Source organism: Lissotriton vulgaris, chromosome 2_1, assembly GCF_964263255.1.
Source record: "Lissotriton vulgaris chromosome 2_1, aLisVul1.2, whole genome shotgun sequence".
NCBI classification, from domain to species: Eukaryota; Metazoa; Chordata; class Amphibia; order Caudata; family Salamandridae; genus Lissotriton; species Lissotriton vulgaris.
In genome coordinates, this window is record NC_141687.1 from 1,418,739,376 (window position 1) to 1,418,765,336 (window position 25,961).

Consider the following 25,961-nt stretch of genomic DNA (forward strand, 5'->3'; position numbering starts at 1 on the left):
AAAAAAAAAGATATTGTGATTAAAATCTAAGAGTCTAAAATTCAATGATAGTTAAATCTAAGAAAGCTTTTTTGAATTCGGCCAACATTAGTGCATGCTCATGTTAAGCTAATCAGTTAGTTCAAGATGGTATGCGACCTCAATGCAAGTGCTTGCCTGATTACTTAGCTGGGAGAGTCCATCAGCTTTGTACAAGTCTGTTGCACAAATTTGCCAAACATGGCCATGTGCGTCACTATGTCCAGTGTATACAGTTGATGGACTGCCTCCTTTGCAGTTCTAGTCCCCAGTAGTAGCAGGATGGGCCTAAGGTAAAGTCTGCCTAAAGCAAGGCCGGACAGCAAAGTAGGATGTGGGTCAAGGACTCATGTTTATATTTGCAGAGCTGGCACTCCATGATCTCCATTTTTGTCGAGGGGTATAATTCTTTAAGGGGGAGAGGGTGTAATCTGGATGCTAGGATCCTGTGTAAAGCTTATCTCCCCACAGCCTGCGTAAGATGAAGTTTGGGGTTATACTCTGTATGTGGGAGGCTTTGGGACTCGTGAAAGCCTCTTGATTCCAACAATTCCATGTCCAAAGTGAGAGAGCAAAGGCGAACTTGTTTTTTTATTATGCTTTTCATGGCAGCGTACTTGATTGTCTTGGGGTCCCAGTTCTCTATTGCAAGTTTCAAAATGTCTTTGGCAGTGGCAAGGCTGGCTGGCCAGGGATTGCTGGGTTCCAGGAAAATACTTTTTATGACAGACTTCATTGTATTCTCTGGTGCCGCCGTAGTAAGATAGAAGTATTTGCTCAGAGAGGCCATCTCTTCCTGTTTTTGTTGGTTCAAATTAAATTCCAACCACACTAGATTATTCCTGGTGCATGCGGGTAGGTGGAATAACTTTTTATAGGCTGAGCAGTGGATTTTTTCTAGGTCTCTCGCTAGTTTCCCTGGAAATGCCTGTTGTGCGTAATTAAGAGATGGTATTAGTTTCGCCCTCAGGGCTCTTTGGATAGCCGTTGTTGTGGGGCTATGTAGAGTGGCGTATAGCTTGCAGATGGCGTAAATGATGCTTTTCCCTTTCGTCTGCATTTTGTGGAGATGGACTCCTGGGCGACCTGTTTCACTAAACCAAACCCCCAGGTAAATGTAATGTTGTGTGCAATCCAGAGTCAGCTGGCCTAGCCTCCATTTTGCCAGTTTTTTCTTTCGGTATTGCCCAAAAATTACTGTTTTCAATTTTGATGGGTTGGCAACCAGCTTCTTATTGACATTATAGGTTGCCAGGGCCGTAAGTGCTTTTTGTAAGCCTATTTTAGTGTGGTCTAGGAGTACCAGGTCATCGGAGTATTGCATTAGTTGGATCTTAGTGCACCCAATCCTAGGTGTTGCTAGTGTGGCTCCAATCAAGGCTTGTCCCACGTCTGTGGTGTATAAATTAAGGAGCATCGGAGCTAAGACGCACCCTTGCTTTAGGGCGCAGTGTGTGTCAATTTTCTCTGTAGCAGATGTGCTCGAGAGTTTGATTCTTACCCAAGTTCTTGAGTACAGTGATCGAATCGCTTGTAGTAAAGATGGGTGAGGTTCCAGCGTGCCAACTTCTGCCAGAGGATGGAACGATCTACGCCTTCAAAAGCTGAATGAATAATCAATAAAACAAGCAAAAAGCGGCAGGCTTTGGCGTGACACCACTTGTTGTGCTAGATATGAGAGTGCAATTATATTGTCCACCGTTGATGCCCCAGGTCTAAACCCAATTTGATAGTTTCGCCAGAAGGGTGCTTGCATAGGCCTTGCCCTCAATATCCAGCAGGGCAATCATGCTGTAGTTTTGTGGGTCGGATTTTAGCCCTTTCTTGTGTATTGGTGCAGTAATGACCCTCGCCAGGAGTCTGGAACATCCCCCAAGAACCGGCATTCAGCATATAACTGGGTCAGATTGTCCGTCCAGAAGTCTGTGTCGGCCCTGAAGAGGGAGCGGGGCAGGCCGTTAGGGCCTGGTGCCCCATTGTGTCTGATCTTTTTTAAGATTATAAGAACTAAAGTTTTGTCTGGGGGTGCTCGATTGTCCAACGTTTTAGATGTGTGAGCAGTGATGTCTAGTTCTCCACTCACGTTAAGGCCTTTATTTGACAAAGTTATGCTTCGATCTTCGTTATACAATGTTTTCACATGAGCGGCCCAGGTGCCTGCATCGAGTGAGTTCTCTCTGTAGTTGTCTCCTTGGGTTAGAGTATTTAGATATGGCCAGAACTCTTGGGATTTGCAAGGTCTCAGTAAGTCAAAAATCTTCAGCCATTTCGCCTCAATGCATTCGCGTTTCGCGGCCCACACCTCCTTCGAGTGACTTTTTAAGGCTTCTTTAAGTAGCCTTTTGGCAGAGGCTGAGCCGGTTTTCTGATAAGCCCTACGTTTGGCATTTAATTGTTTAGAACTCTCTTTAATTGCTGGGACGCATCCAAAAGCATGTGATGTGTATGGGGGGTTCTGCTTGTTGTGTCCCACTCGGAGCAGTGAAGCTATATTGCTGGTGGACCTATCCCAGGCGATTGTAGCGCCCCTGTTGTTTGCGCTACCAGCCTGCCCATATTTTTTTCCATTTCTCAAACGTATAAATTGGCGCTGGCCCCCATTTGATTCTTCTTGATAGCATGTGCAGTTCTTCTCCGTTAGATACCCCAATGCAGCGTAAAGTGTGACGAGTATGTGCTGTAAGGTTTAACGTGGTCGTTAAGGCAGCATGATCGCTTTCGTTTCGCGGGTGCACTGTATAGTTTACCATGAGGTTTTGTATTTTACCGCTTAATAAGATGTAATCTATTGTTGTTTGATTGTTATATGTGGGAGCAAAGAGTGCCCCTGGCGTATTCCTTAAAAACAGAGAATGAACTGTTAGCAGGTTATAAGACTGCATTAGGGCGTTGAAGGTGTCTGTAGCCCCTGAATGGTTACTTTGTGATGTGGTGTCCCCTATGTTATGTGTGTTAAAGTCCCCAAGGATGATGGATTCTATAGGTGCGAACTGTAAGAGTAGAGTTTCTATCTGTCTTATCAGCTGGGTCAGCTTGTTCTTAGCACCCGGCCCATGAGAGTTGTAATAAACATTAATTAAGAGTATTGAGAGCGGGCCGTTAGTCGTGGAAAGGCCTTTCAGGGTGCCTGCCAGAAACATACTTGGAGTTGTTTTTATTTCTGTGAAATGTATTTTCAAGGAGTGCTTAATGTATATAGAAATCCCTCCTGAGTGTCTTCCAAATATGTTGTCTTTAGTAGCTGGTTAGCAATACTCCGCGTAACCTCTTATTGATATTGGTTTAGTTGCCCACGTTTCTTTGGTGCAGATTATGTCGGCTCCTTCTAGAAATGCCAATGTCGCTGGGTTTTGCATGAGCTTTAAAATCCCTGCGACGTTCCAGGTCGTGATGTTTAATCTTTGAGTGCTGCCCATCGAGATGCTATGCTTAGCTGAGCCATTGTTTGGCAATTGCAGTATAATCTCCTTGGTTGCAAGGGGACGGGTATTAGGAATTGGGATTTAAAGCCTGTGGCAGCCAAGAACAGTCTTTGTTGGTATTTTCTTAATTGAGCAAGACCGGGTGCCTTGCCCCAGACTCGTTGTTATTTTAATTAAGCTGTCATTAGTGAAATTTATTTTTGTGTCGCTTTTAGTCCCATGAAGAATGAACTCGGCTGGTGGCACTAGGTAAAGCAAATCATTTGTGAATGGCTTTTTTAAAATAATCTGTTCCTGTGAAACTGTTGGTTCCTTCGAGTGGCTGTTTTTCAGGATCATTGGGTATTTTAGCACAGGCTGGGTCATGATTTTTATGCCCCAGTTTTCCAATTGCTTCTTATTTCTTTTCAAGGCTTCAGCCATTGCTAGATTAGTAAAAATTAGCTCTGTGGTCTCATTGATCTCACTTGGTCCTGAGGTGAGGAAAGAAACGCTCTCAATGTCCGTTGTTTTTATATTTTCTAGACCTGGGATGTTAGCACAAAGTTTTAGGAGATTACTGCGGTTAAGGATGTCCCACTTGCCCTGTGAGACATATTCAGGATACAACAATATTTTCAGGTCACTGTGGTTTATAGATGGTGGGTTTTGTTGGATGATTGCCTCCTGTGGTTCATGGGCCTTTGTGGAGTTTGAGGTTATCTGTACCAGGGTGTCTACATTAACCTCTACCCGGTTTGAGGTGGCCACCATCTGCTGAGCTTTCGACTCGGTCTGTGATCTAGTCGGCATAGGTTCCATCTCTCTGTTATTGGTAGACTCGTTTTTGCCTTGAGATGCCCTACGACCTGGTACTGGGGTGGTAATCTGTTTATTTATTTTTAGAGTTTCTTGGTTCATACTGCTCGTGATTTTATCCACCGGTTTAGTCGGCGGGGGCTCTTTGAGTTAGATTCCTGGTTTCTTTGTAAGTCAGGCTTTCCTTCCCCTACTTGTTGGCCTTGTAAGTGGTTGGAGCACCAGCTTTGTTTTTGTTCCCTCGTGTCCACAGGATTTAACCGATGATCCATGCGGTCATCCGCCATGTTGTTAGAGTTAGAGTCTCATGTTGATCAACAGTGTGAGCAACCACTGGCGAATGGAGCCATTATTATTGGAGTTGTTTTTTCTTTGTTTGTTCAGCTTTTTTTAATTTTTACTTGTTTTCCCGAGAAAGATGGTGAGTGTCTGAGCTTGCTGGCTTTGGATTGATTTGGATTCCGTGGTCTTTGCCGGGGTTGGGGCTGGTTTTTATTGCAATTTCTTCAGCCCTACAAAGGTTCTCCTCCACTGCCTTTGTCGTATCTTGCAGGGGTTCTTTGTTGTTGATTTGCGAGTCTTTAGTGGATGTAAGCTCCTTGGTGTTTTGCTTGGAGTGTGAGATGTTCCGTTGCCTGCTAGCTTCTTCCTTGAGGTCCTCGATTAACGTATTCATTATCTCTGGGAGCTTTTCTAAGTTGAGCAATATAGGACTGCAGCCACAGCCCTCTTGTTTGACTATTGGTGTTGTGTTGGCCTGGGCTCTGTGAATCAGAGAATTCAAATGTTCCAGCTTGGAATCTATTCCTGAAATCAGACCAGCAACTGTTTGTAGTATGTTTATTTGGGCGTCCAATTTATCTGCGTGCATTATTGCATCGTTTGCATCGTTTGCCATTGAGATCAAGGCTTCGTTAATTAGTGCTAAGTGATTTTCAATTATGGGGGGCTTCTGCTCTTTTTCCGCTCCCCCTCTGGGAGGACTGGGGATCCAGGGACCTTTGTCATGTACAGGGTCACAGTGGTTAGAGGAACTAGTTTCTGATGTTTCTGCTGTTACACTTGTTGTGTTGAGCATTAGCTATACTGGCTCAGTTGGCTCTGTTGGCTCCATTAGCTCCATTAGCCACGAGGCCCATTTGCATGTCTCCTAATTTTTGAGTTGCTGAGTTGTGTGGACTATTGTGGCTAATTGTAAACAAAAAGAGAGAGAGGGTATTAAAGTATGTGTAGGGGGAACTCCTAGTCCCCTATTAAATATGTTCAAAAACAAATGGAGGAGTACCCCCGTGAGGCCGTAGTGGTTAAGCCTCGGAACTATATTGTGGTGCACGTAGTGCCCAACCAGCCAAGGACAGCAGTAGTCCTTAAGAAGACCCCTCATTCACCAACTTGGTTGGTGACATGCTTCATCATCGGGGTCCCACCCCGAGGGCCGAGTGCTAACGGGGTGTGCTTCGACACCTGATTACAGTGGAGCGGATGATTTAAAAAGTATCCAATGCTACTCGCTCCTGGATTTTATTCCGGAGTGATTAGACACTAGGTAAAAAGATATGTAACACCTTTGTCTAATTAGGGAGGCTGCGGTGTTAGCGACGTGTTGTTTATTAAAAAAGGCACATGTATTATGTGATTAGAATATAGGTCGACCTAGTGTATAATCACTCCGGAATAAAATCCAGGAGCGAGTAGCAATGGATACTTTTTAAATCACTTATTTTAAATATTTCACTGCACATATAAAAAGAAAAAATACCCGCTCCACTGTAATCAGGTGTCAAAGCACACCCCGTTGGCACTCGGCCCTCGGGACGGGACCCCGATGATGAAGCATGTCACCAACCAGGTTGGTGAGTGAGGGGTCTTCTTATGGACGACTATTGTGGCTAGACATGCCTAGTGCCGTATTTGTTTGTGCTGTTCTGTCCCCCCGAACAATGATTATTTCTGGTGAGAGTGGGATGGCTAGGTGCCTGGGTGAGTGGGGTCCTAAAGTTATGTCGCTGGCATCTGTTGGTGGACTGGTAATCCTGATGGTTTGTCCTGAACATGGTGAGCACATTGCTCCTCTAGGTTCACCAAGTTTGTCGTTTGGCGTTGTATGGTACAGTAACTCTCTTATGTCTCTGTTACCGTCTGTGCTGGTTGTTCTTTTTGTGGTGCTGAGACTGTTCTTGTTAGCCGTGAGCTTGTGTGGAGTGGGAGCCTTTCCTAATGGAGTTGGAGTAGGAGTTGCAGGTGCTAGTTCAGGTGCTGATGATAAGTCTCTTGTTAGCTGGTCCTCCGGGGTGCCCTCCTTGGGGCTTTACCCCAATTCTGAACTCCCTCTGCCCAGAGGGTAGAACAGGTTTAATTTTTGCCATCTTGCTGATTTTTGGGTGCGAGGCTTCTCTTGATGTTGAGCCAGATTTGAGTTTCTTGTTCTCATATTTGTAGTTGCACTGAGTATGCGTGAAGGAAAGTTGGTATCGTTGAGGGGAGTTAGATTGAGGTCTCCTTTTTAGATTGTTGGACTGTGAAAGCTACTAACTATTTAAGCTGTTGGGGTAGTAGTTGGGTGATTGAATGGGTGATTAAATTGAGAAACTGCCGGGCTATCGGGCAGAGAATCTATGGCTCGAGAGCGCAAAGCTGTTAGAGGTAGTAGAAATGTTGTTTGGAGCTGCAGTTGTGCTTGTTAATGCCCTTTAAAAAAAGGGTAGCCCATAAGATGGGAAGACTACCACGTTCGTTACCGCTTGCTTAGTTCCCAATTTATTACACTGATATAGGTGAAGGTATAGATGGAGAACTTGGTACTTTTAGGAGAGTTTGACTAACCTTGCTGCGTGGAGCAGTGATTAATGTGGTTAAATGTTGCTTCGGCCCGTTCAAATGCTGCCTTACGGCTTGCGCAAATTCAAAGTGGCGTTTGCGGCTTAAGCCACGTTGAAAAGAGAAAAAACAGTGAAGATACCCCGTAATTCCAGCCGTTTCTGTCAGTGTTTGCCACTTCGGCCACGCTAGTAGCGTAATTTGCGGCTCCAACCGCGTTGTGGTAGCGTTTTAGATGACGTTGATGTCCACCACAGCGCTGGAGGAATAACGTTTGGCTCCCGCCATGCTAAAGCAGGAGTTTTGCAGGATTTTGCTGGGTTTGGCTGGGTTTTGCGGCTCCAGCGCGTTTGGATGGAGGTTGGAGGGGCAGTTTGAGGGGTTGCTTGCTCCCGCCGCGATTTAGCAAAATTGCAGCCCCCCCGGCAAGCTCGTGGTTCCTGCCACGTTTAAGTCAAAAGTTGCGGCTCCAGCCGCTATTGGTTGAGTGTTGGTAAGGGCAGCTCGCGGCTCCCGCCGCGTCTAAGAAAAGGTTGCGGCTCCAGCCCCAGTAAGCAGTGCCTGCTGGTTCAGCGCCCAAAGTGGTGTCAGCGCTGGTGCCGGCGGAGTACCTCCCCGAGAAGTCGCCAGACCCATGGGGGAAAGAGCGTCCGGCTCTCCGCTGACAAAGCTCCTGGTCCCTACTGCCTGCACCGCCGACGTGCTTCGGTAACAGGTAACAGGTGAGACGAGGTGAGGCCTTCCCTCCGCTACCTCCGCTGCCTTCTCGGAATAGCTAAACTGGACGGGAACAGCAGAGAGGAGCAGCACGGCGTCTCCCCCTCCTCGCGCGCGCTCCCACTCTCGCTAAATGCACAAACTGCAGCTAAGCTAGAATGCAAGCAGAGGGGAAAGAGTCTATTCCACTTGGAGGTGACCAGGAGACACAATGACACAATGCCCACTGATGTCAGGAGGTTCAGAAGAGTCCACCTTGATGCTGTCGCTGCGGCTCTGGATCCAGGCAACACTGAGGAAGACCAAGAGCTATGCACAAGCTGTCCAACGGTAGATGTCAGTGACTAGGTGGTTGGTGTTCGACAGGAGCCCCAACAAACCTTGGTAGTCACAACTAGTGTGGAAAACGAAGAAAGAGAAACTTTGGGACCAGCAAGTTCCAAGGAACTCACCAACAGCAGGAGAATCAGGGCAGGCCTCGAGCAAGCAGGGGAGCCCAATGGGATGGTAGAACACCACCAGGAGAACCCACAGACCGAAGGCACAGGAATCGCAAGAGGACCTCGAGAAGCTTGCAAAGGATGAAGGCCATGGTGCAGAGGATATGGTGAGGATGATGATCTTGGAGGGAAGAGAGGCTAGAGGCTAGAGCTTTGTGTAGCCCAAAGATCTCTGGAGTGCAGAGCTAACTAGCCTTAGCAACAGAAGGTCGACCTGGTACACAGAGGTTCGGTCCCAGCAGTTTCGACGAGGGATACTAGCCTCAAATTTGCAGAGAGGACAGGTCAGGCCTTGATGGAGTTGCAGAACAACCACTTGTGTTGCTGAGTCTCTGGAAGTCCATAGGATGACAGGAGCAGAAGACCAATCAGCTTTGTTGCAGTGCCTGCAAATGCAGGGGAGTGACTCCTTCACTCCAAGGGAGATTTCTTTGGGTGTCCTTGATGCTCACAGGTCTGTTGAAGAAGAACCTGGAAGAAGCAAAGACACAGACGACGAAGAAGAACAGCGAGACCAGGAGCAGCAGGAGTCTTCCTTGCTGCATTCTCGGTTACAGTCGAAGTCAACAAAGTCCAATTGTTCAGACAGTCGAAGAGCAACATAGTTTCGGGCTTTATTCTTGTCCCACGATGAATCTAAGGACCCACCCACAAGTAAGCCGTTAAGTACCGTAGGGAAAGGGCTGGAACAACTCAAGGTGCGTCCCACAGGAGGGGCTGGGCAGAGGGGAGGATACTCCCATGTCCTTTGTCCAGTTTCACGCCAGACCGGGTGAAAAGGGCTCCCGAACTGGCTCAAACTGGAGTATGCAAGGAGGGAACCAAATTTGTCCTTCAAAGCAGTCTGGTGGCGCTGGCAAGCACTCCTTCTCAATCCAATACACCAAGTCCTGTCTGAGAGGTGGTCACACCTCCGTATGACAGTAAACCTATTGTCCTACCTTCCCATGATCAAGGTTGGCTCAACAGCAGGAGGGCAGAATGTTGTCTGTGGTCGGCAGCAGCTCTAGCTTCCTGGCAGACCCTGAAAGGCTGTTACCAGGAGTACAGTGGGGTACCCAAGGGAGCCCCCAGCACATGAGATCATACTTCCAACACTGGAATCAGGGTTGGGGTATGATTCCAAAATGTTTGATACCAAGCATGACTGGGCTTGGTACAGCCACTATATAGTTAGGTATCTCGTAATGACTGATGTCCACTATATGTATTAAACTGGCTGGCCGCACTTACAAGCCCTGGAGAATCAGCGCTGGGGCTTGTAGGGGTGTCCTGCTCATGCAGGGTCACCCTCACACATATAATTAAGCACCCTGCTTTAAGGGCTGAAGAGCCTGCCATAGGGTGACTTATAGGTTTTAAGTGCAGTGACCTCAGATATAAGGAAACGTATATCTGTTGTGAGAGGTGCAAGCACCAACTCAAACAGGCTGCAATGACAGGCCTCTAGTTACAGTTCAAGTGGGCTCCCATGGGTGGCACAATACATGCTGCAGCCCATGGGAGACCCCTGGCGTACCTATGCCTTGGGTACCTTAGCAGCATATATTAGGGACTTACAAGAGTGCACCAGTAGGCAATTGTGGAGGACTTACCATAGTCAATTTAGGGGAGAAAACACAGTAATTGGTGTCCTGATTAGCAGGATCTATATGTGACATGTAGAACAATGTGTTTCCTCAGTGATCGGGGGACAGATTAATCCTTACATCGCCACTGGTGACCCCGGGGATATGGGGAGATATGACAGTGCCCACATACAATCCACTGTTCTGCAGTCTGGCCCTGATGGTGGCTTGACGTGACATACATAGTACGCTCCTGGGAAGTGGCGCCGGCGCCATGATGCACAGCATGGCCCGAATGGTGCACGCGGCCCGGTCCGCTGTTTGTAATGCTCGGGGTTGACCTTGAAAATTTGAAAAAGATTTGGGTTGAATGGCAAAATTTGAGGGCAGACGGAGAAGGGATAAAAAATGTCTCAACTGAACGGCAGGACAATTGGTATCTTAAACACAGAGTAATGAACAGTATGAGGCCCAAGGACACCCATGAACTCACTTGTAGTTGTCGATGTATAGAACCTATGTACATACGATGATGGGATCTGTCATGAAACATATGATATCAATTGGCAGGCAAGTTATAGAAAGTATTTCTAATTTGATCATAGATAAAAAGATTAATAACGATATAAAAAAGAAAAGAAAAAAAGAATGCAATGGAAGGATGCCGCTCTTCCAAACAGAACACTGTGAGAACGAAATGCTGCTAGGCTGGACAAACACGGTAATATGGAGAAACGCCATCTAATCAAGAGCAGATAACAGATAGAACATAAGGCTATCGAATCATGAGCAAGGGGCGAACTTAAAGCCCACTTCAAGCATATGCTAAGTACTGGAAACAATAGTTTGTCTGCAGACAGCTAAAGCAGTCTGTAACTGAGAATGAAAAATGACCAGACCACAGAAAGAAGCAGGCTATACATACAAAATAAAACAACCACTGTTAACGAAAGAAGAAGGATGAGACACGTGAAACAATTCCACTCTGATTTGTCACTACTTTCTGACAGACTGCACTTCAGTGTTTTAGCTATGACTTGGATTAAAGGTGACTTCAATATTTACTCACCGGTTGAGTAAGACATACATTTGAAATCCCCAATAGTTTTTTTATCGCCCATTTCATTATTCTCTTACCTATTTTCCGGGCTTGCTCTAGTTGCTCGTACGTGGCTAGCTGCCCTCCTTCGTACTCACACACCGCCTTGGCCTCCTTGTAGGTAAGCTGGTATTTTCCATTGCGCGATTCTCTGTGGTAAACCCCTGCAGCTTGTTCTGTGGGAAACAGGCATTAACAATTATTTCACTATACTTTGGGATCAAAGCCTAAAAGCAATTTTACAACCTCAGTGTTCATGACTGTAGTACCAAAGTCACAAGGTACATCAAGGCTAGTAATATGGGGTTACACCTGTACGCTCCCTACCCCCTCTTGGTTCTTATCAAACAGTACATCTTCCTGTTTTGCATATGTAAAATACACATGAATACTGCAATTTAAAACTGAAAAGTTATGTTTTATCCTCCATTAATCATGGCCTTGAGCCTAGGCTCATTAATACGTTTACTAATACCCTGGGTTAGGACTGCTGATGTAACTGGATGTGGAGGAAAGGGCTAGTAAGTCACAAGAGTGCGTGATAAAGAATTTTGGGCAATCTCCCATAACAGTGGTCAATGGGGGACTAGGTGGTATTGCTTGGGGCAGTCTGTGCTTGGCGCACAGAATCTAACACATTGCGAAATTCACCATCACCTCCTCTCCACACACCCAGTGCCTGGCAAAGGAACTCACCCCATGGACTGAGAAACTGGGCCGAATGCCGACATGGCACGGAGCTGCAAAATAAACAACCACTTGGCAGCTCACGTGGCCATGTTCCCATTTTCCCTGGGACTGGGTGTACTCACTGACTTGATCTACGCAGCGATCCAAAGAAAGGCAGACAAACGAGGTGTCGTCCTCGGAACAGTTGTGTTATTGGAACACCTACCTGCAGGACGTCATGTCGAGTTTACTTCCTTATTAAACCATCACATGTTTTCCCTTGTTGTTGGGATCCCCTTCATACATGTTGATTCAACTGGAATCACATGTGATCAATGAATTGGTACATTGACCGAATTACGGTGTGACCAATGTTGGGACGGGTAGCAACACAGGTCCTGAAGAAGACCGGGGTGACCTTCGTGGCACAGTAAACGAAACAAAACGAAACATGTTGACAAAGGCGGTATTAGGAGGGTTGTTTTGAGAACCTTGAGTTTCTCTTGGAAACATTACCCATCCTTTTATTTCTTTTAATCCTGGTTGTGGAACCTGTTAATAAAGTTTTCGTTTAGTATCCACAAACTAGTTTTAAACACTTTCCCTTTAACTGCACGTGTTGTGGACCTATTCCAGTCACAGGGTGATATCCACTGATCACTATTTGATTTATATGTTTATATGTTGTTTGGTCTTGTACATTTGTCTTATGGTCTTTGAATGTAAAAAAAAAACCCTCCCTATGCTCCGTCCAGAGTGTGGCTACACCTGGGCGTATTGTAAGCAGACCCGATGATGAAGCATGTCACACACCTCGGTGTGTGAGTGAGGGCAGTATTCTCAAAACAAAGGACCTTTTGTTTTGTGGGTTGTATAGGGGTTCTCCTTCTTTTTCTTGTTTTTTCTCTCCACCCCTCTATGTGTGTACAATTATAACTCGGGGGGTTCGGGGTGTGAGAGCCTTAGATACGATTGACCCTCTCCCCTTATTTGTGTTGAATGTACTCACTGACAGTCATCCCAAGGGAGAGGTGATCTCTGCACCAAAAGGGCTCTATGGGGCAGATTTACAAGCCCCTTGCACCTCTTTTACGCCGCTGCTGCATCACTTTTGTGATGCAGCGGCGGCGCAAAGCCAGCGCCATACTGTGGGGTATTTACAACGTGACAACTCTGATTAGCCGAGATGCGCCAGAAGTTGTAAATCTGCCCCTATGTATTCTCCTGCATGTGGCTCCAATCATCTGAGGAACTGCAGTGGCGTGGATCTTATGGATGAGACATTACTCCGCCCACTGTTTTTCCTCAGGGGTGGGAAGCTGGGCACTTCCCGCTTCAGATTAAATCATGCACCATCTACAGGCCCTGATCATCCAGCAGAAGCCAGTTGCTGTGATCTAGTGGACGAAGTAGACTATTCTGCATTTCCCCCTGATCACAGGGAGGGACGTTAGAGGATCTTACAAAAGCATACCTCAGTGCTCTGGGACTGGCTCTCTACCTAGGTAAAGTTCCACTGAACCTTTCATGCTCTGCCCAAGAGAAAGTTCAAGTTGTACCATGTGAAGATTCCAGGAGGGTCGGGGCGTCAGCTCACGCTTTGCTTTTGCACTCCAACTGTTTATGTGTCTTTCGGGCCTACAGCCTGTGGGAACGATCTCTCTTGTTTCAACATCATCTCTCACTTTCTGCGTCCTTTGTAATGTGCCAGGGCTCCACCATGAACCGTTCCTTACTCCTTCACTGTAGGCTTGCCAGTATGCCATGTGCAAACATGTGGCTCGCCCTGGCCTCATATCACCAGGATTGAGACCTTGCACAAACCCTTTTTGAGGTACTTTCTGTCTATTTCGTCTGGTTGCAGCCTGAGCATTCCGAAGAATGCAATCCCCACTACTGGGACACCATTCACAAGCCTGTGTTTTTACTTGTCCTCTAGATCCAAAGATGCAATCTGATTCAATATCACAATAACCATAAGAATAACATTGCAGATCCCAGCAACTGAGTCCCAGCTAATTAGTTACGTCCAATCTTGATCGAAAGGCAGACATGATGTGACACTGAGAAACCCAGTAATGTGATATTTCAGGTCTAGAAAGAGAGGTAAACAGGCCCAGGCCCACTATTGTCTGAGAGGTGGTATGGCCCAAACACAAGGTAGAGTTTCACGCTCAGTGACCAAATAATGCTCCTCTGCCCCACTGAAAAAGCACAAAACAAAAGCAACAACCTTATCTTCAGACCTCACTAATCACTTCCTACCAGTTTCTGCAGTTAATGTAGTCTTCTTGTAGACATCAAAATGCCCTAGAGTGCATTATGGTGCTCATCCATCAGTGGACTCCCTTCTTGACCCAGAGATATGGCAATTCGACGGCAGTCCATGAGGCTCCTGGTCCTCTATCCCATCCACATATCCCCTATCCAGAGACCTTAAGAACGTTGTTCATGATGGAAAAGGTAGATTTGATGTCAGTAACATATGCAGATACCATTGGTGGTGGGCAACAGCTTGTTATGGCACTGCAAGTTTGGATAGGCCATGTTGACCATCATGTAATGCCACAACTAAAATTAATAAAATGTGTTGGGGAAAAAAATGCCCTAGAATGGGCACTTTCCCAATTCCTTGGTTAACTGTGTAGAATGCTTCCTCATACTCTTAAGACCAAATGCAACTAGTCCCTTTTTTAAGCAAAAACCTCAAAGGCTGCGCCACACTGGCAGAGTTACTTTGAATAATTTTCTGCCAAGCCCAGGAGCAAGCAGACCTGGTCCTTATCACATGGGACTAGTGCCTTAATACCGGAGTCAGCCTCCCAGCCGCTATGTCATTAGGACCACTCACTTAGGGCTCCCTGATTCCCCCAGAATCTTCTACCTTATTTTCTAGGCTGCCGCCCCCTTCTCTCCGTGGACCAAGGGTTTCATAGCCTCATTGGGGGAGGAAGAGGGTTTGAACTCACTGCCGATGCTGTAAAGAGCTGCCCAAGATGGTGGTCCCGCCCTGTTCGGGCATCGGAACAGCCATAACACTGGCTTAGATGGCCATCACAGACCAACGAGAGCTGCCTTATTACACCAGAGAAGTCCACTTACCATCTCCGGCCCCCATTGCCCTGTGAGAGCTATGACTGCAGCACAGCACTAATGGAAGATTGAATGTGGCTTGAGCGGCGTAGTGGCAAACCTGAGGCTCCGGGTAGGGAGCGGCTTGGGGGCTGACACACCCTTCTTCCCGCTGGTTGCCTCCCACCTCTTGTCCTGAGATCAGGGGCCAGGTTCAATGGAGGATTGACAATCCCACCCTTCTGGAGTCATGCAAGCAGGGTGGGTGTCTTGCTCCGTCTTTTAGATAATACAGAATCTCCCACATGGTGGCTCAAACACGGCGGAGCGGGAGACAGAAAACACACCACCACCTAAAAATGGGTTTACTTTACAAAATGCAAAAACTCTCTTTTTAGAATAAGGCTTGGGGTTTAATTTATGCAATGCTCTCTAACAGAAAGGCTTTCCCAGATGTCAAATGAATGACATTCAAATGTATATAGAGATATATGTATATGCAAGCAATAATAACACACTTGGTAAATGCAACTGTTAAATGCATGGATAATAATATGAAATACAAGCAGCAAATATTATGAGATAAAACTCAAGCAACTATTACTGGACGTCCTGCAATAGATCAGAAAGATATATATACACTAAATACATAAAATGATTAATTTGGATGTGCACCTTACTCACTCACAAATCACAAAGAAAACTCCTCGAATGATCAAAGCCACTCCCCACAAATCTCAATAGCAATCATAAAAACTCAACACTTCAATTGGTGCAAACACTGCTACTTAGCCCACTCCAGACCAGGGGGTTCAACAGGATAAGAGCCTCAGCAACCGGGGTTCCGCATTACCAAAGTAGATGCGTCCAGCCCAATTCAGATTCCAAAATCCCGGTTTCGAAGTCAACAACCCTGATCTTTATAATCCCAAAACACACTAGAAGGTTTGAGTCTTTCCCTCTACGCCAAGGAAACTTACTGGAACTGCCAGTTTCCAGGCAAGCATTCCACGGCAAGAAGGAGTTCTCACGTTGCCTCTACATTCTCACAAGTTCCAGCATTTATCTTGACGAAGCTTGCGAAAGCCTTCCAGGGTACATTAAACAATCTCTCACAAAACAATCCTTGAACGTGATTAACCCAAACAACTTTCAAACACTCAGGGGGTCTGTCGGTGCGCACAGAAATGCTCAAGGAGTCAGAATTCAGGATGATATGAGGCCAAGTCAAAGCCAATAATAAGAACTTAATAATACTTGCCAATGTACAACACAATGCACATTTGTGCACCACTGCCTAAAGCATCACATACTTCATCTCTCAATGTATAACATAGTGCACATTTGTGCACCAATGCTCATAACACTGCACATCGAAACTAAACAGTGCATTATCACCTCTCTCTGTGAAGGCTGTTCTACGCTGTGTCAGCTCCCACTTCAAAACGACATGTATGTCGTATATTCATGCTAGGGGAAAGTAAAACACCAAAGTCAATTAAAAGGATGGTAGTCAAAGGTCCTCATGTGGTGTCAGACCACAAGTGTGTCTCTAGCTCTACAGAGGGGCACACAATTTGATCCCCAGCCTACATCCCTCCATGCAATGCAGAGGACCCCGCTGGAGAATGGAGTCAAGTCTACAGGGTAAGCAGCCGAACCTTCCACACTGCAATTCCTGCCTGCTCCCCTAGATGCCTCAGGCTGCTACTTAACCACCTGGGCTTCTGGGGACATGAGGGTCACTGCTTGTGACCTTGGTGACTGAGGCCACTTGAGCACTACACACTAATCCACTCACCTGCTAAGCCCTATTGAGTACCATTGGAGTCCTCCACTTTCACTGTGTTTTACCACATGGACCACTGAGACAGGCCCATTCCCGATTGGCTGCTCTGTCACAGATGGTTTCACACTCTCTGCAATACACCATGGGTAGCATCCACTGCCCACATCTCAGATGCCTACCCCCCAACTCTCAGGCCTCCTCTACATCAATGGAGAGGAGCCCCGACACCAGGGATAAACTTGATATCATTGTAGCTGCCCTTTGTTCCACTAGGAAAGCCTTGAAAAATAAAATAGACTCTTTAGTGGTGGACTCCAGACTCTGAGGACGGCCACCATAAAATGACTAACTAGGTACGCATGGCTGAAATTGTTATGTCTGAATTGGCCCCTGTTACGATGATCACACATCTAAACTTACTGACATGGCTGATTATGTTAAAACTTTCAAGGCCAGAATCAAAGACCAGGAGGATAGAGCCAGGTGCAACAGCATTAGACTGGTTGCGCTACCAGAAAACATCGAAGGGACTCCATGATCGCCTTTCTAGAGGATTGGTTGCAGGAGGTGGTCACCCCAGATGACCTTTCTAAATTCTATGCCCTCGAAATGGCACACTGGGTGCCAACAAGCCCCTGGCACACCCCTACACACAGTTGTGGCCCACCTTCCTCATTTTCATGACCGAGATTTCCTACTCCGACAGGCCTGCACCGCGGAGCCCCTTCCAATTGGAGAATGAAAAGATTTCTATATTTCTGGATTATACACCAGCTTACAAGTGGCACATGGCATCATTCCTCACTATAAAGAAAAGGCAACATGAACTATCTATTCATTATGCCCGGCTGATCCCTGTGGGTGCAACTTAACAAACAAACCGCATTTTTTGACACTCCTGTCAAGGCTTGGAACTAGCTTGACACTTATGATGCCCGCAGCAACCAAAACTATCAAAGGGCCACACTGCACCTGTGAGATGGAAACGATCCCATTCTGGAAGACCCCCCTTCCCCACCATGCCCTACTTGGGCTGCAAGGGATCAGGCTCTTGCTGCGGCGGTGCTGGTGGGACACCCCTCTGGAGGAGGGGGGAATCAGAGTTTCTTCCGTCGAGGAATCTGGTTCTGGCTCCAAGAGTAGCCCGGGCTCCAAATCCGGTGTTGTTCTTCCTTGAGTTACTCCTAGAACTGCTGATGACATTACAGAGAGACTGTATCCACTGCATCCACTATTTAGACTCCAGTGGGAGAACCAGCTGCTGGGACTAACCTTCTACATACTTGATAGGTAAGACCCAGGCATTCATATATCCTTGAAAGCAGTTATGGCTCTTTTTGAGAGAATCTGGGGTGGGAGGTCTCCATTTCTACACTGTGTGTTTCTTCCTCCACACTCACCAACATGTTCTGTTCTATCTGCTTTGACCTGAAGACGGTGAGATCTTTTATGAGTAAATACAGGTTTGACAGAGCACCAAGGTGCAATTGTCCTGGGGGGGGGGGGGGGGGGGGGGGGTTGTTTGTTAGGGTTTTTCAATGTTGTTCTTCCACCAATGTAGGTTGTTAACTATGTTTTCAACTAGGCTCTACCCTTTCTACATGATTGTTATCTGTGACAGGGCAGACTGGGTGGGGGTGGAGGGGCCGCCTGATTCACATCTCTCTTCTCTACTAGGGATGGAGCAGATCTCATCCTGGGGGTATTTAATTGGAATGTGTGCAGCCTCAATTCCCCGACCAAAAGACAGATTATAAATGTTTCTTAGAAAATGGCGGGTCCAGATCGCACTCCACCAAGAGACCTACATCAATAAAATGGAACTTAAGGCTCTACAAAAACGAGGCTGGGGAACATTTATGCCACTGCCTTTTCCTCATTTGCTAGAGGGGTGCTTATTTGGGTGCTTGCTGGAAATCCCTTTCTATGCCAAGTGAAGGTCATTGACCCTGGGGTCGATACGTTGTGTTAGTGGTAAATTAGATGGTGAAGATATTGCTTTCATTATTGTGTATGCCCCAACCACACATCACCAACATTTTTGTCCTCTATTGCAGTCCATATAACCTCTTTACTGAACTATCCACTAGAAGTGTGTAGGGACCGCAAATGCATTGCTAATGTTTACCTTGATAGGTTTCACCCTCTCCCTCACCTACCCGTTATACAGGAGCGATTTTCACTTTTGTTGTTGGATAGCAGAATGGGTTCTCATTGACTCATGGATGGCTCACAACCCAGAGTGGTACACAAGGGGGTGGTGATAGACAGAGCATCTGAATCAATCAAACACTCACACCCAGTCAAAAGATCTGGGTTTAATCCATCACCGTTCTTTAGCCCACTCTGCCACCCCAGTTCAGACATGGCTATATGCAAATCAGTCTGACCCTGTGCCTCATGGGAACAGTCCAGCCCGAACTGCCAAGCCATGTCTTCCCTGGACCGGAAACAAGCTTTCGAGGACCTGTTTCTGGCATTCCAGCCATCTTCAGCCCGGCTTGCTTGAATCCAGTGGCAAAGTGAGCAAGGGACTCACGTCTGAGCATACCCCGCCATACTTATGGCGGCCAAAAGCGGTACAAAAGGGGGTGGTGATGGACGGAGCCTCTGAATCAATCAAACACTCACACCCAGTCAAAAGATCTGGGTTTAATCCATCACCGTTCACAACCCAGAGGGCACTACATACTCCTACTGTTCCAGTACACACAATCAATCTGTTTGCCTGATACCTTCTTGTGCACTGCACCACTTCACTAACGGGTGATTAAAACTGAATACCTTGTGAAAAACCACTCTGACCATAATCTACTATTGCTGACCTGTACTTGGGGTATTACAGACCCTGCCCCCCATTCAGTCATGGAAGCTAAATGTCACTGCCCTTGATGACCCTATCTTCAGGTCAGACTTAGTGAACTCAATTCACAATTACTTTACCAGGAACGAGGGCACGGCATTCTTTCCCATAGTGGAGTGGGAAACATTCAAACTGGTCATACAGTAGCGTTGTATTGCTAACATCTTTGGAGTCAGGACCCAGTTACATACTGAGATCACTTGACAGGAGGACTTCTTAACAGAACTAAAGTTGTCACAAGCTGGCAACCCGGCGCCCCCAGACCATTTGCACCTAGAAAAGGAAAAACTCCTAATGCTATTAGAGCGGCTCCAGATATACGATTATCAAACGTACATTGTCAAAGCTCATGATAAGCGTGACAAGATTGGGAAGTTATTGGCATGGATGGCTAATCCTGATCGTCAAAGCTCCCAGATTTCCAACTGCGCAATGCAGACGATGGCTTGGCGTATACCTAAATGAAGATCAATTAGATTTTCATACTATGCCCAACTTTATGCTCGATGGGGGGCGAATTGCACTTGACCCATATATAACTATATCCTCGCTGCTGGGATAAATAGGCTACCTACTGCAGTGGCAACTTCACTGGGTGGAGATCTGGCACAGATGGATTACGCATTATATTTTATTCAACATATACTAAGATATGAGCCAAAATATTTAAAGAGGCCAGAGCCTCTGGCTGTCTCCCACCAAAGTTCTGGGAGGTCTCACTTGTTCCCTCCCTTAAGAAGGATAAAGCCAAGGACAGAGTGTCATCCGATGGACCACTTTCCATCTGAAACATGGACTGCAAAATACTGAAAAAAGTATTTGTGAATAGATTACTTCCCCATGTAGGTGTCCCAGTCCATGAAGATCTCTCTGACTTCATCCCTACTCTCCACACAGTACCCAACATCTAACAACTGGTACACGTAATACATGCATCATTGGATGAACATCAAAAAAGTATTTTAATCACAATGGATATTGAGAACGCTTTTGATTTCTTATGCTGGGATTACCAATGTAGCGCAATGGCTAGTACGGAGTTGAGCAGTGGTTCCTTGGCTGGACACGTCTGATATAGCCTTGTGGTTTGTGTGAAGACTGGCACTGTTATCTCAGCACTGTGTCAAATTGAGAGAGGCTCTCATCAGGGTTGCCCCTCTCATCAATATTTTTTGCCTTGGCAATGGAGCCCCTTGCCCTTACACTCCAAGCAGTACGCCATTTTTGGGGGCTGCAGATAGATAGCTGTCCCCTTTACATCTCCTTCTACTTGAATACCTTCTCCTTTACACCCGGGGCGAGGACTCAGACGTGGAGAGGAGTTTTGGAGCTCTTGTAGATTTTGGTCACCATTCAGGCCTCTGGGCCAACTGGGACAAATCTAGCATGTTCACATTGTGTATCCCGTCTACACGGATCGCTCACCCCAAAAATAGGTTGAGCGTTCTTTTGGGAACCGGTCACATTCTGGTACCTCGGAATCCATGTGTATGACACCAAACCAGAACTGATGAAGGGTAACCACAGGGCAACACTTGCCTCCTTACGCCATTCCATATGCTTCTGGCAGTAGCAGCTCGTAGTGGGAGTGTTGCGGGCGGTGGGGAGGAGCAGGGTGGTGGATAGTAAACTTCGGAATACGGCCAACCGGCGGTAAGTACATAAATAAATAAATAAATAAAACAAATTACATTGCGCGACCTGCAATGCAAATGGCGTTGCAGCGCGAACAATGTAATTTGTTCTATTTATTTATGTAGTTACCTCTGGTCGGCCATATGCCAGAGTTTACAAGCCCCCACCCTGCCCCTCCCCCACTCCACCACCCCGCAACACTCCCACTACGAGCCGCTACTGGCTTCTGGCTGTCCCTCCCCGTCTGTGATGAGTAGGGTGGCTTTAACAACAAGTATTTGCAATGCAATAGGTCTCGCACTTACAAGAGTTTGAGCTATTGGCATTGTAAATGACAATGCCTTTATGTGTTGATTTTTAAAACATAAACAAAAGGCATTGTCATTTACAATGCCAATAGCTTACAATCTATCAAATATGGGACCTATTGCATTGAAAATGCTTGTTATCATGCTGCTGTTAGAGGGAGAGGTTGTGGTTCAGCGGTTGGAGCTCCTGACTCTGGAGTTGGGGACTAGTGTTTGAGCCTCTGCGAGGCTCAACATTCTTTAATTTTTAGCAAAACATTTAATTTCCTGCCCAGGATCTAGCAATTTAAATTATAAATAAACAGTGATCTCTTTGAGAGGCGGGCATGCAGTGTTGGGGGGGGGGGGTGGGAGAGAAATTAAAACAAGCCATGCAAATGGCATGGATGGAGGAGGGAGAGGGAACAATGGAGGAAGATTCTATAGATTTCTCGAATTAACACAGCTCCCGCTTCGCCAAGTGTCCATGCAACGGGGGTGAGGGAGCATATTTAAAAGTTACATATTAAGTGAAAGCCCGCTTTAAATCCCAAAACAAAAAAAGCAGCCCGCATTGCCCCTTAGCTTGGGCAGCTGCGCACTATACAAGTTATGATAACATAACATAACATTGCTAAAGCTGGCGTCCCATCAGTGCTCTTTAGATTAATTAAGCAAAGAGTTCTTCCCAAGGGCTAATGCAAGCTATACAGTAAGTAAGTAAGTAAGTAAGTAAGTAAGTAAGTAAGTAAGTAATCTTTATTGCTCAGTTAATTAAAACCATAGCAAATATTAATACATGGGAAAATAAAATAATAAAAGTATAAAATGACTATAGGTTCGTGATGTTAATAGTCATTGCTGCAGAAATTTATACAGCTTTTCCACAAAACGTGAGTTAAAATCCGTAAGTCCCTTGTGTTGCTTGAAAGAAAAAGTCTTACACCTTGCTGCTAAAATGTATACTGCTTTCACACCGTGTTACCCTTACGGTAGCATTGGTCCCTTATATTCCTGCGGTGACTGTGTAGAAGGCATTGCCCCTGGGTTTTAAGCCTTGTTGTAATGTGCGACTTGGCTCACTGTTCAGTGCCCCTTTAATTTGCTTCTTGATTTTTACTGCAGCTGGTGTCTGCCATCTGGCTTTCCTGTTTCTTTTCTGCTTTCTCTAGAAATTTTACGAAATGGCATGCTAATTGGATTTGTTTTCCATCGAAGCAAGCCATGACCGCTTGCCGGCATGTACTTATGCCCAGCTTGTTAAAGGGCACTTTTAGGTGTAATCTGCGCTCTGTGACCAAGCCTTTGCAGGTGCAAATTAGATGTTGAATGTCTTCTTTTGCGTTCCCGCATATTCGGCAGTTGATTGTTGCTTTGGACCTTTTCCATGGAGGAAGGTGTTTTTGAGATGGGAGTAGGCCCAGCCGTAGATGTAAGAACTTCTCCTTTATGCTCCTAGTAAACCCAGCTCCTAGGTAACTTTGGTTGAGGCTGCTTGTGTAGCTTTTAATAACCATCCAGCCGTGCGCACGATTGGCTAGGCTTGCTTTGTCCTCTGTAAATGAGATAGCTCTGACAGATTTGTTAACTAGCTGTTTGAAGATGTTATGGGACCCGCTGCATTTCCAGGCTTCTTGTAGGCACAAGGTGTTTATTGATTGGTTTAAATATTTTGCGGCTGCGCTGTTGCTCTTTCTTTCTATCTCTTTCCATAGGTAGAAGTTGAGACTAGCAGCTTCTCCTCTCAGGATTTTGTGCCATCTTTTGGCGTAGGCACCCATTTGCTCCAGCGTTTGGTTTCTTAGGCTAAATTCCAGCCTTATTTGTGCCGGCGAGGTGTAAGTGGGCAAACTGAATATCATTCTGATCGCCTTCACTATTGTGCTATTCAGTTGCTGAGCGTCTCTCCCTCGTAGGCATTTGCTTCCATACGTTATGGCAGGTGTCAATTTTGCCTGAAGTACTTGAAGCAGGGGGGTAAAGCTTCGGCCAGCTACTTTCGTTTTTAGGCCCCTTAGTGCTATTGCTATGCTTTTACCCCTCCGTTTGATTGCTTCCTTTTGCTGTTGAAATGAGCCTTGCTGTCCACAATTACGCTGAGGTACTTGTATTCCTCCACTTTACAGTAAGGACACAGTAAAAGGTCCAGTCCTTATGTGAGGTTACACCTGAAGACAGGGAAGTACTAAGGAGGGACTAAAAAGCCTATTAACAGATCAAAAGCCAACATTCACAAGTCAAAGCTGCCAATTGAAAATATGGGCGGGAGTGGGTGAAGATTCAATTCCATAACCGAATACAGCATGCCTTGCAGAGCAACGCATGCGCTGCCCAGGCTCGACCTAAAAAAAAGACAATGTTGCAAAAATAGACTTGGGTGAGCCATGCACAACAAATGAAAAGTTGCACCATTGTTAAAGTCCAAACACGGCATGCTGCACTGCAAAAAGAAAAGTCATAAAGTTGCAGGAGAGCGAGTCATGCCTGCAACAGGATGTAGAAGAAATTCATGTAAGAAAATAGTGCTCACAGACTAAATAAAACATACAAAGTAACAACGGATGTAAACGGGGCAGTCCTCATGGGAGGTTACAACATGAGAAAAGGAGGTACTAAGGAGGGAGTACTAAGCCTATTAACAAATCAAAGGCCACCATTTACAAAGGACAGTAACAGGAGCCAATTGAAAAGATGGGCAGAAAATGAGTGGAGGTTAAAGTCCATTCCTGGATACAGCAGGTCTCTAAGAGACAGCGCAAGCACTACCTAGGCGAGACTTGACAAATAGATGTTGGTATCTAATGTCATAGTCCCAAAGCGCGGTAGTGAGATGCAAAATAAAATTTATTTCTTGGCCTTCTGACTTTTTTTCTTGTAAGCAAGCGCAGGTTAAACAGTCCCCTGGGTGAAAGGGCTGAGATAGCCTTTCAGATGCAAAATCAAGCATCTCTTGCTAATGAGCAAACATTAAGACTTCTTGGAAAACCAGCATACTAAAATAACCTAATTTACCAAACAGAGAGAGCAATAGAAGCAAATCCTGTCGAGAGACACAGGCAAAGGAAAAACAAACAAAGGCAACATTATATGCAACTGAAAACCCTGATTAAAAAAAGATTTTAACATAAAAATTGTCTTCTACTTTTTTTGTGCTTGCACTGCTGGCAACTACTTTCTGCCTGTTCTCATGCTTGTTTGTTATAATTTTTTTGTTATGGGGGAGCGGGACATAAATAACCGGGGAGTGGATGTTTGAAAACAGTAATTTAATTAGAACACGAGCAGCGGATAGACACTAGGGGAGAATCAACAGATGCCAGATTCCAAGGACAGACTGACGTGATGCTTAGGTGGTGCGCTGATGCAAAATGGTGGTGGTGAATGATGTTTGGTGCTCAGATGGTGACACTATATGGTGTAGATTGGAGGTACGTTGTGGATTGTGGAGTTTTGGAATTGAAATATGTTGTTTGGTGTGTTATTAAGCAGTGTGTATTGGAAATGTGTGGAGTTGAATTGTGTGGCCTGGAACTGTGGTGTTCTGTGAAATTATGCTTAGTGAGATTGTGTCATGGTGTGGAGTGCATTTTGCATTATGTGCAGTGTAATTGTGTAGCATATAATTATGTGGCACTGAGTGGTTTTGTGTGGAGTGTATGTTGCATTCAGTAGAGTGTAATTATGGGTCACTGAGTGATATTTGGAGTGTATGTTGCATTGAGTGCAGTGTAATTGTGTAGCATATAATTATGTGGCACTGAGTGGTTTTGTGTGGAGTGTATGTTGCATTCAGTAGAGTGTAATTATGGGTCACTGAGTGATATTTGGAGTGTATGTTGCATTGAGTGCAGTGTAATTATGTAGCATATAATTATGTGGCACTGAGTGGTATTGTGTGGAGTGTATGTTGCATTCAGTAGAGTGTAATTATGTGGTGTGTAATTATGTGGCACTGAGTGGTATTTGGAGTTAATGTTGCATTGAGTGCAGTGTATTATGTAACATATAATTATGTGGCACTGAGTGGTATTGTGTGGTGTGGAGTGTATGTTGCATTCAGTAGAGTGTAATTATGTGGCGTGTAATTATGTGGCACTGAGTGGTACTTGGAGTGTGTGTTGCATTGAGTGCAGTGTAATTATGTGGCGTGTAATTATGTGGCACTGAGTTGTATTTGGAGTGTATGTTGCGTTGAGTGCAGTGTAATTATGTGGTGTGTAATTATGTGGCACTGAGTGGTATTTGGAGTGTATGTTGCATTGAGTGAAGTGTAATTATGTGCTGTGAAATTATGTGGCACTGAGTGGTATTTGGAGTGTATGATGCGTTGAGCGCAATGTAATTATGTAGCATATAATTATGTGGCACTGAGTGGTATTGTGTGGAGTGTATGTTGTATTCAGTAGAGTGTAACTGTGTGGCGTGTAATTATGTGGCACTGAGTGTTATTGTTTGGAGTGTATGTTGCATTGAGTGCAGTGTAATTATGTAGCATATAATTATGTGGCACTGAGTGGTATTGTGTGGAGTGTATGTTGTGTTCAGTAGAGTGTAATTATGTGGCGTGTAACTATGTGGCACTGAGTGGTATTTGGACTGTATGTTGCATTGAGTGCAGTGTAATTATGTGGCGTGTAATTATGTGGCACTGAGTTGTATTTGGAGTGTATGTTGCGTTGAGTGCAGTGTAATTATGTGGTGTGTAAT

At 45.6% G+C, this 25,961-nt stretch overlaps 1 protein-coding gene across 1 annotated transcript in view; it reads right to left on the reverse strand.

Moving 5' to 3' along the window:
* TNFAIP6 (TNF alpha induced protein 6) overlaps window positions 1-25,961 on the reverse strand; it is a 212,086-nt gene that overhangs the window by 135,614 nt on the left and 50,511 nt on the right. Inside the window, exon 2 of the mRNA XM_086957242.1 lies at window positions 10,978-11,115. Within this exon, the coding sequence (XP_086813368.1) occupies window positions 10,978-11,115 (138 nt within the window). The remainder of the gene's footprint in view (window positions 1-10,977; window positions 11,116-25,961) is intronic.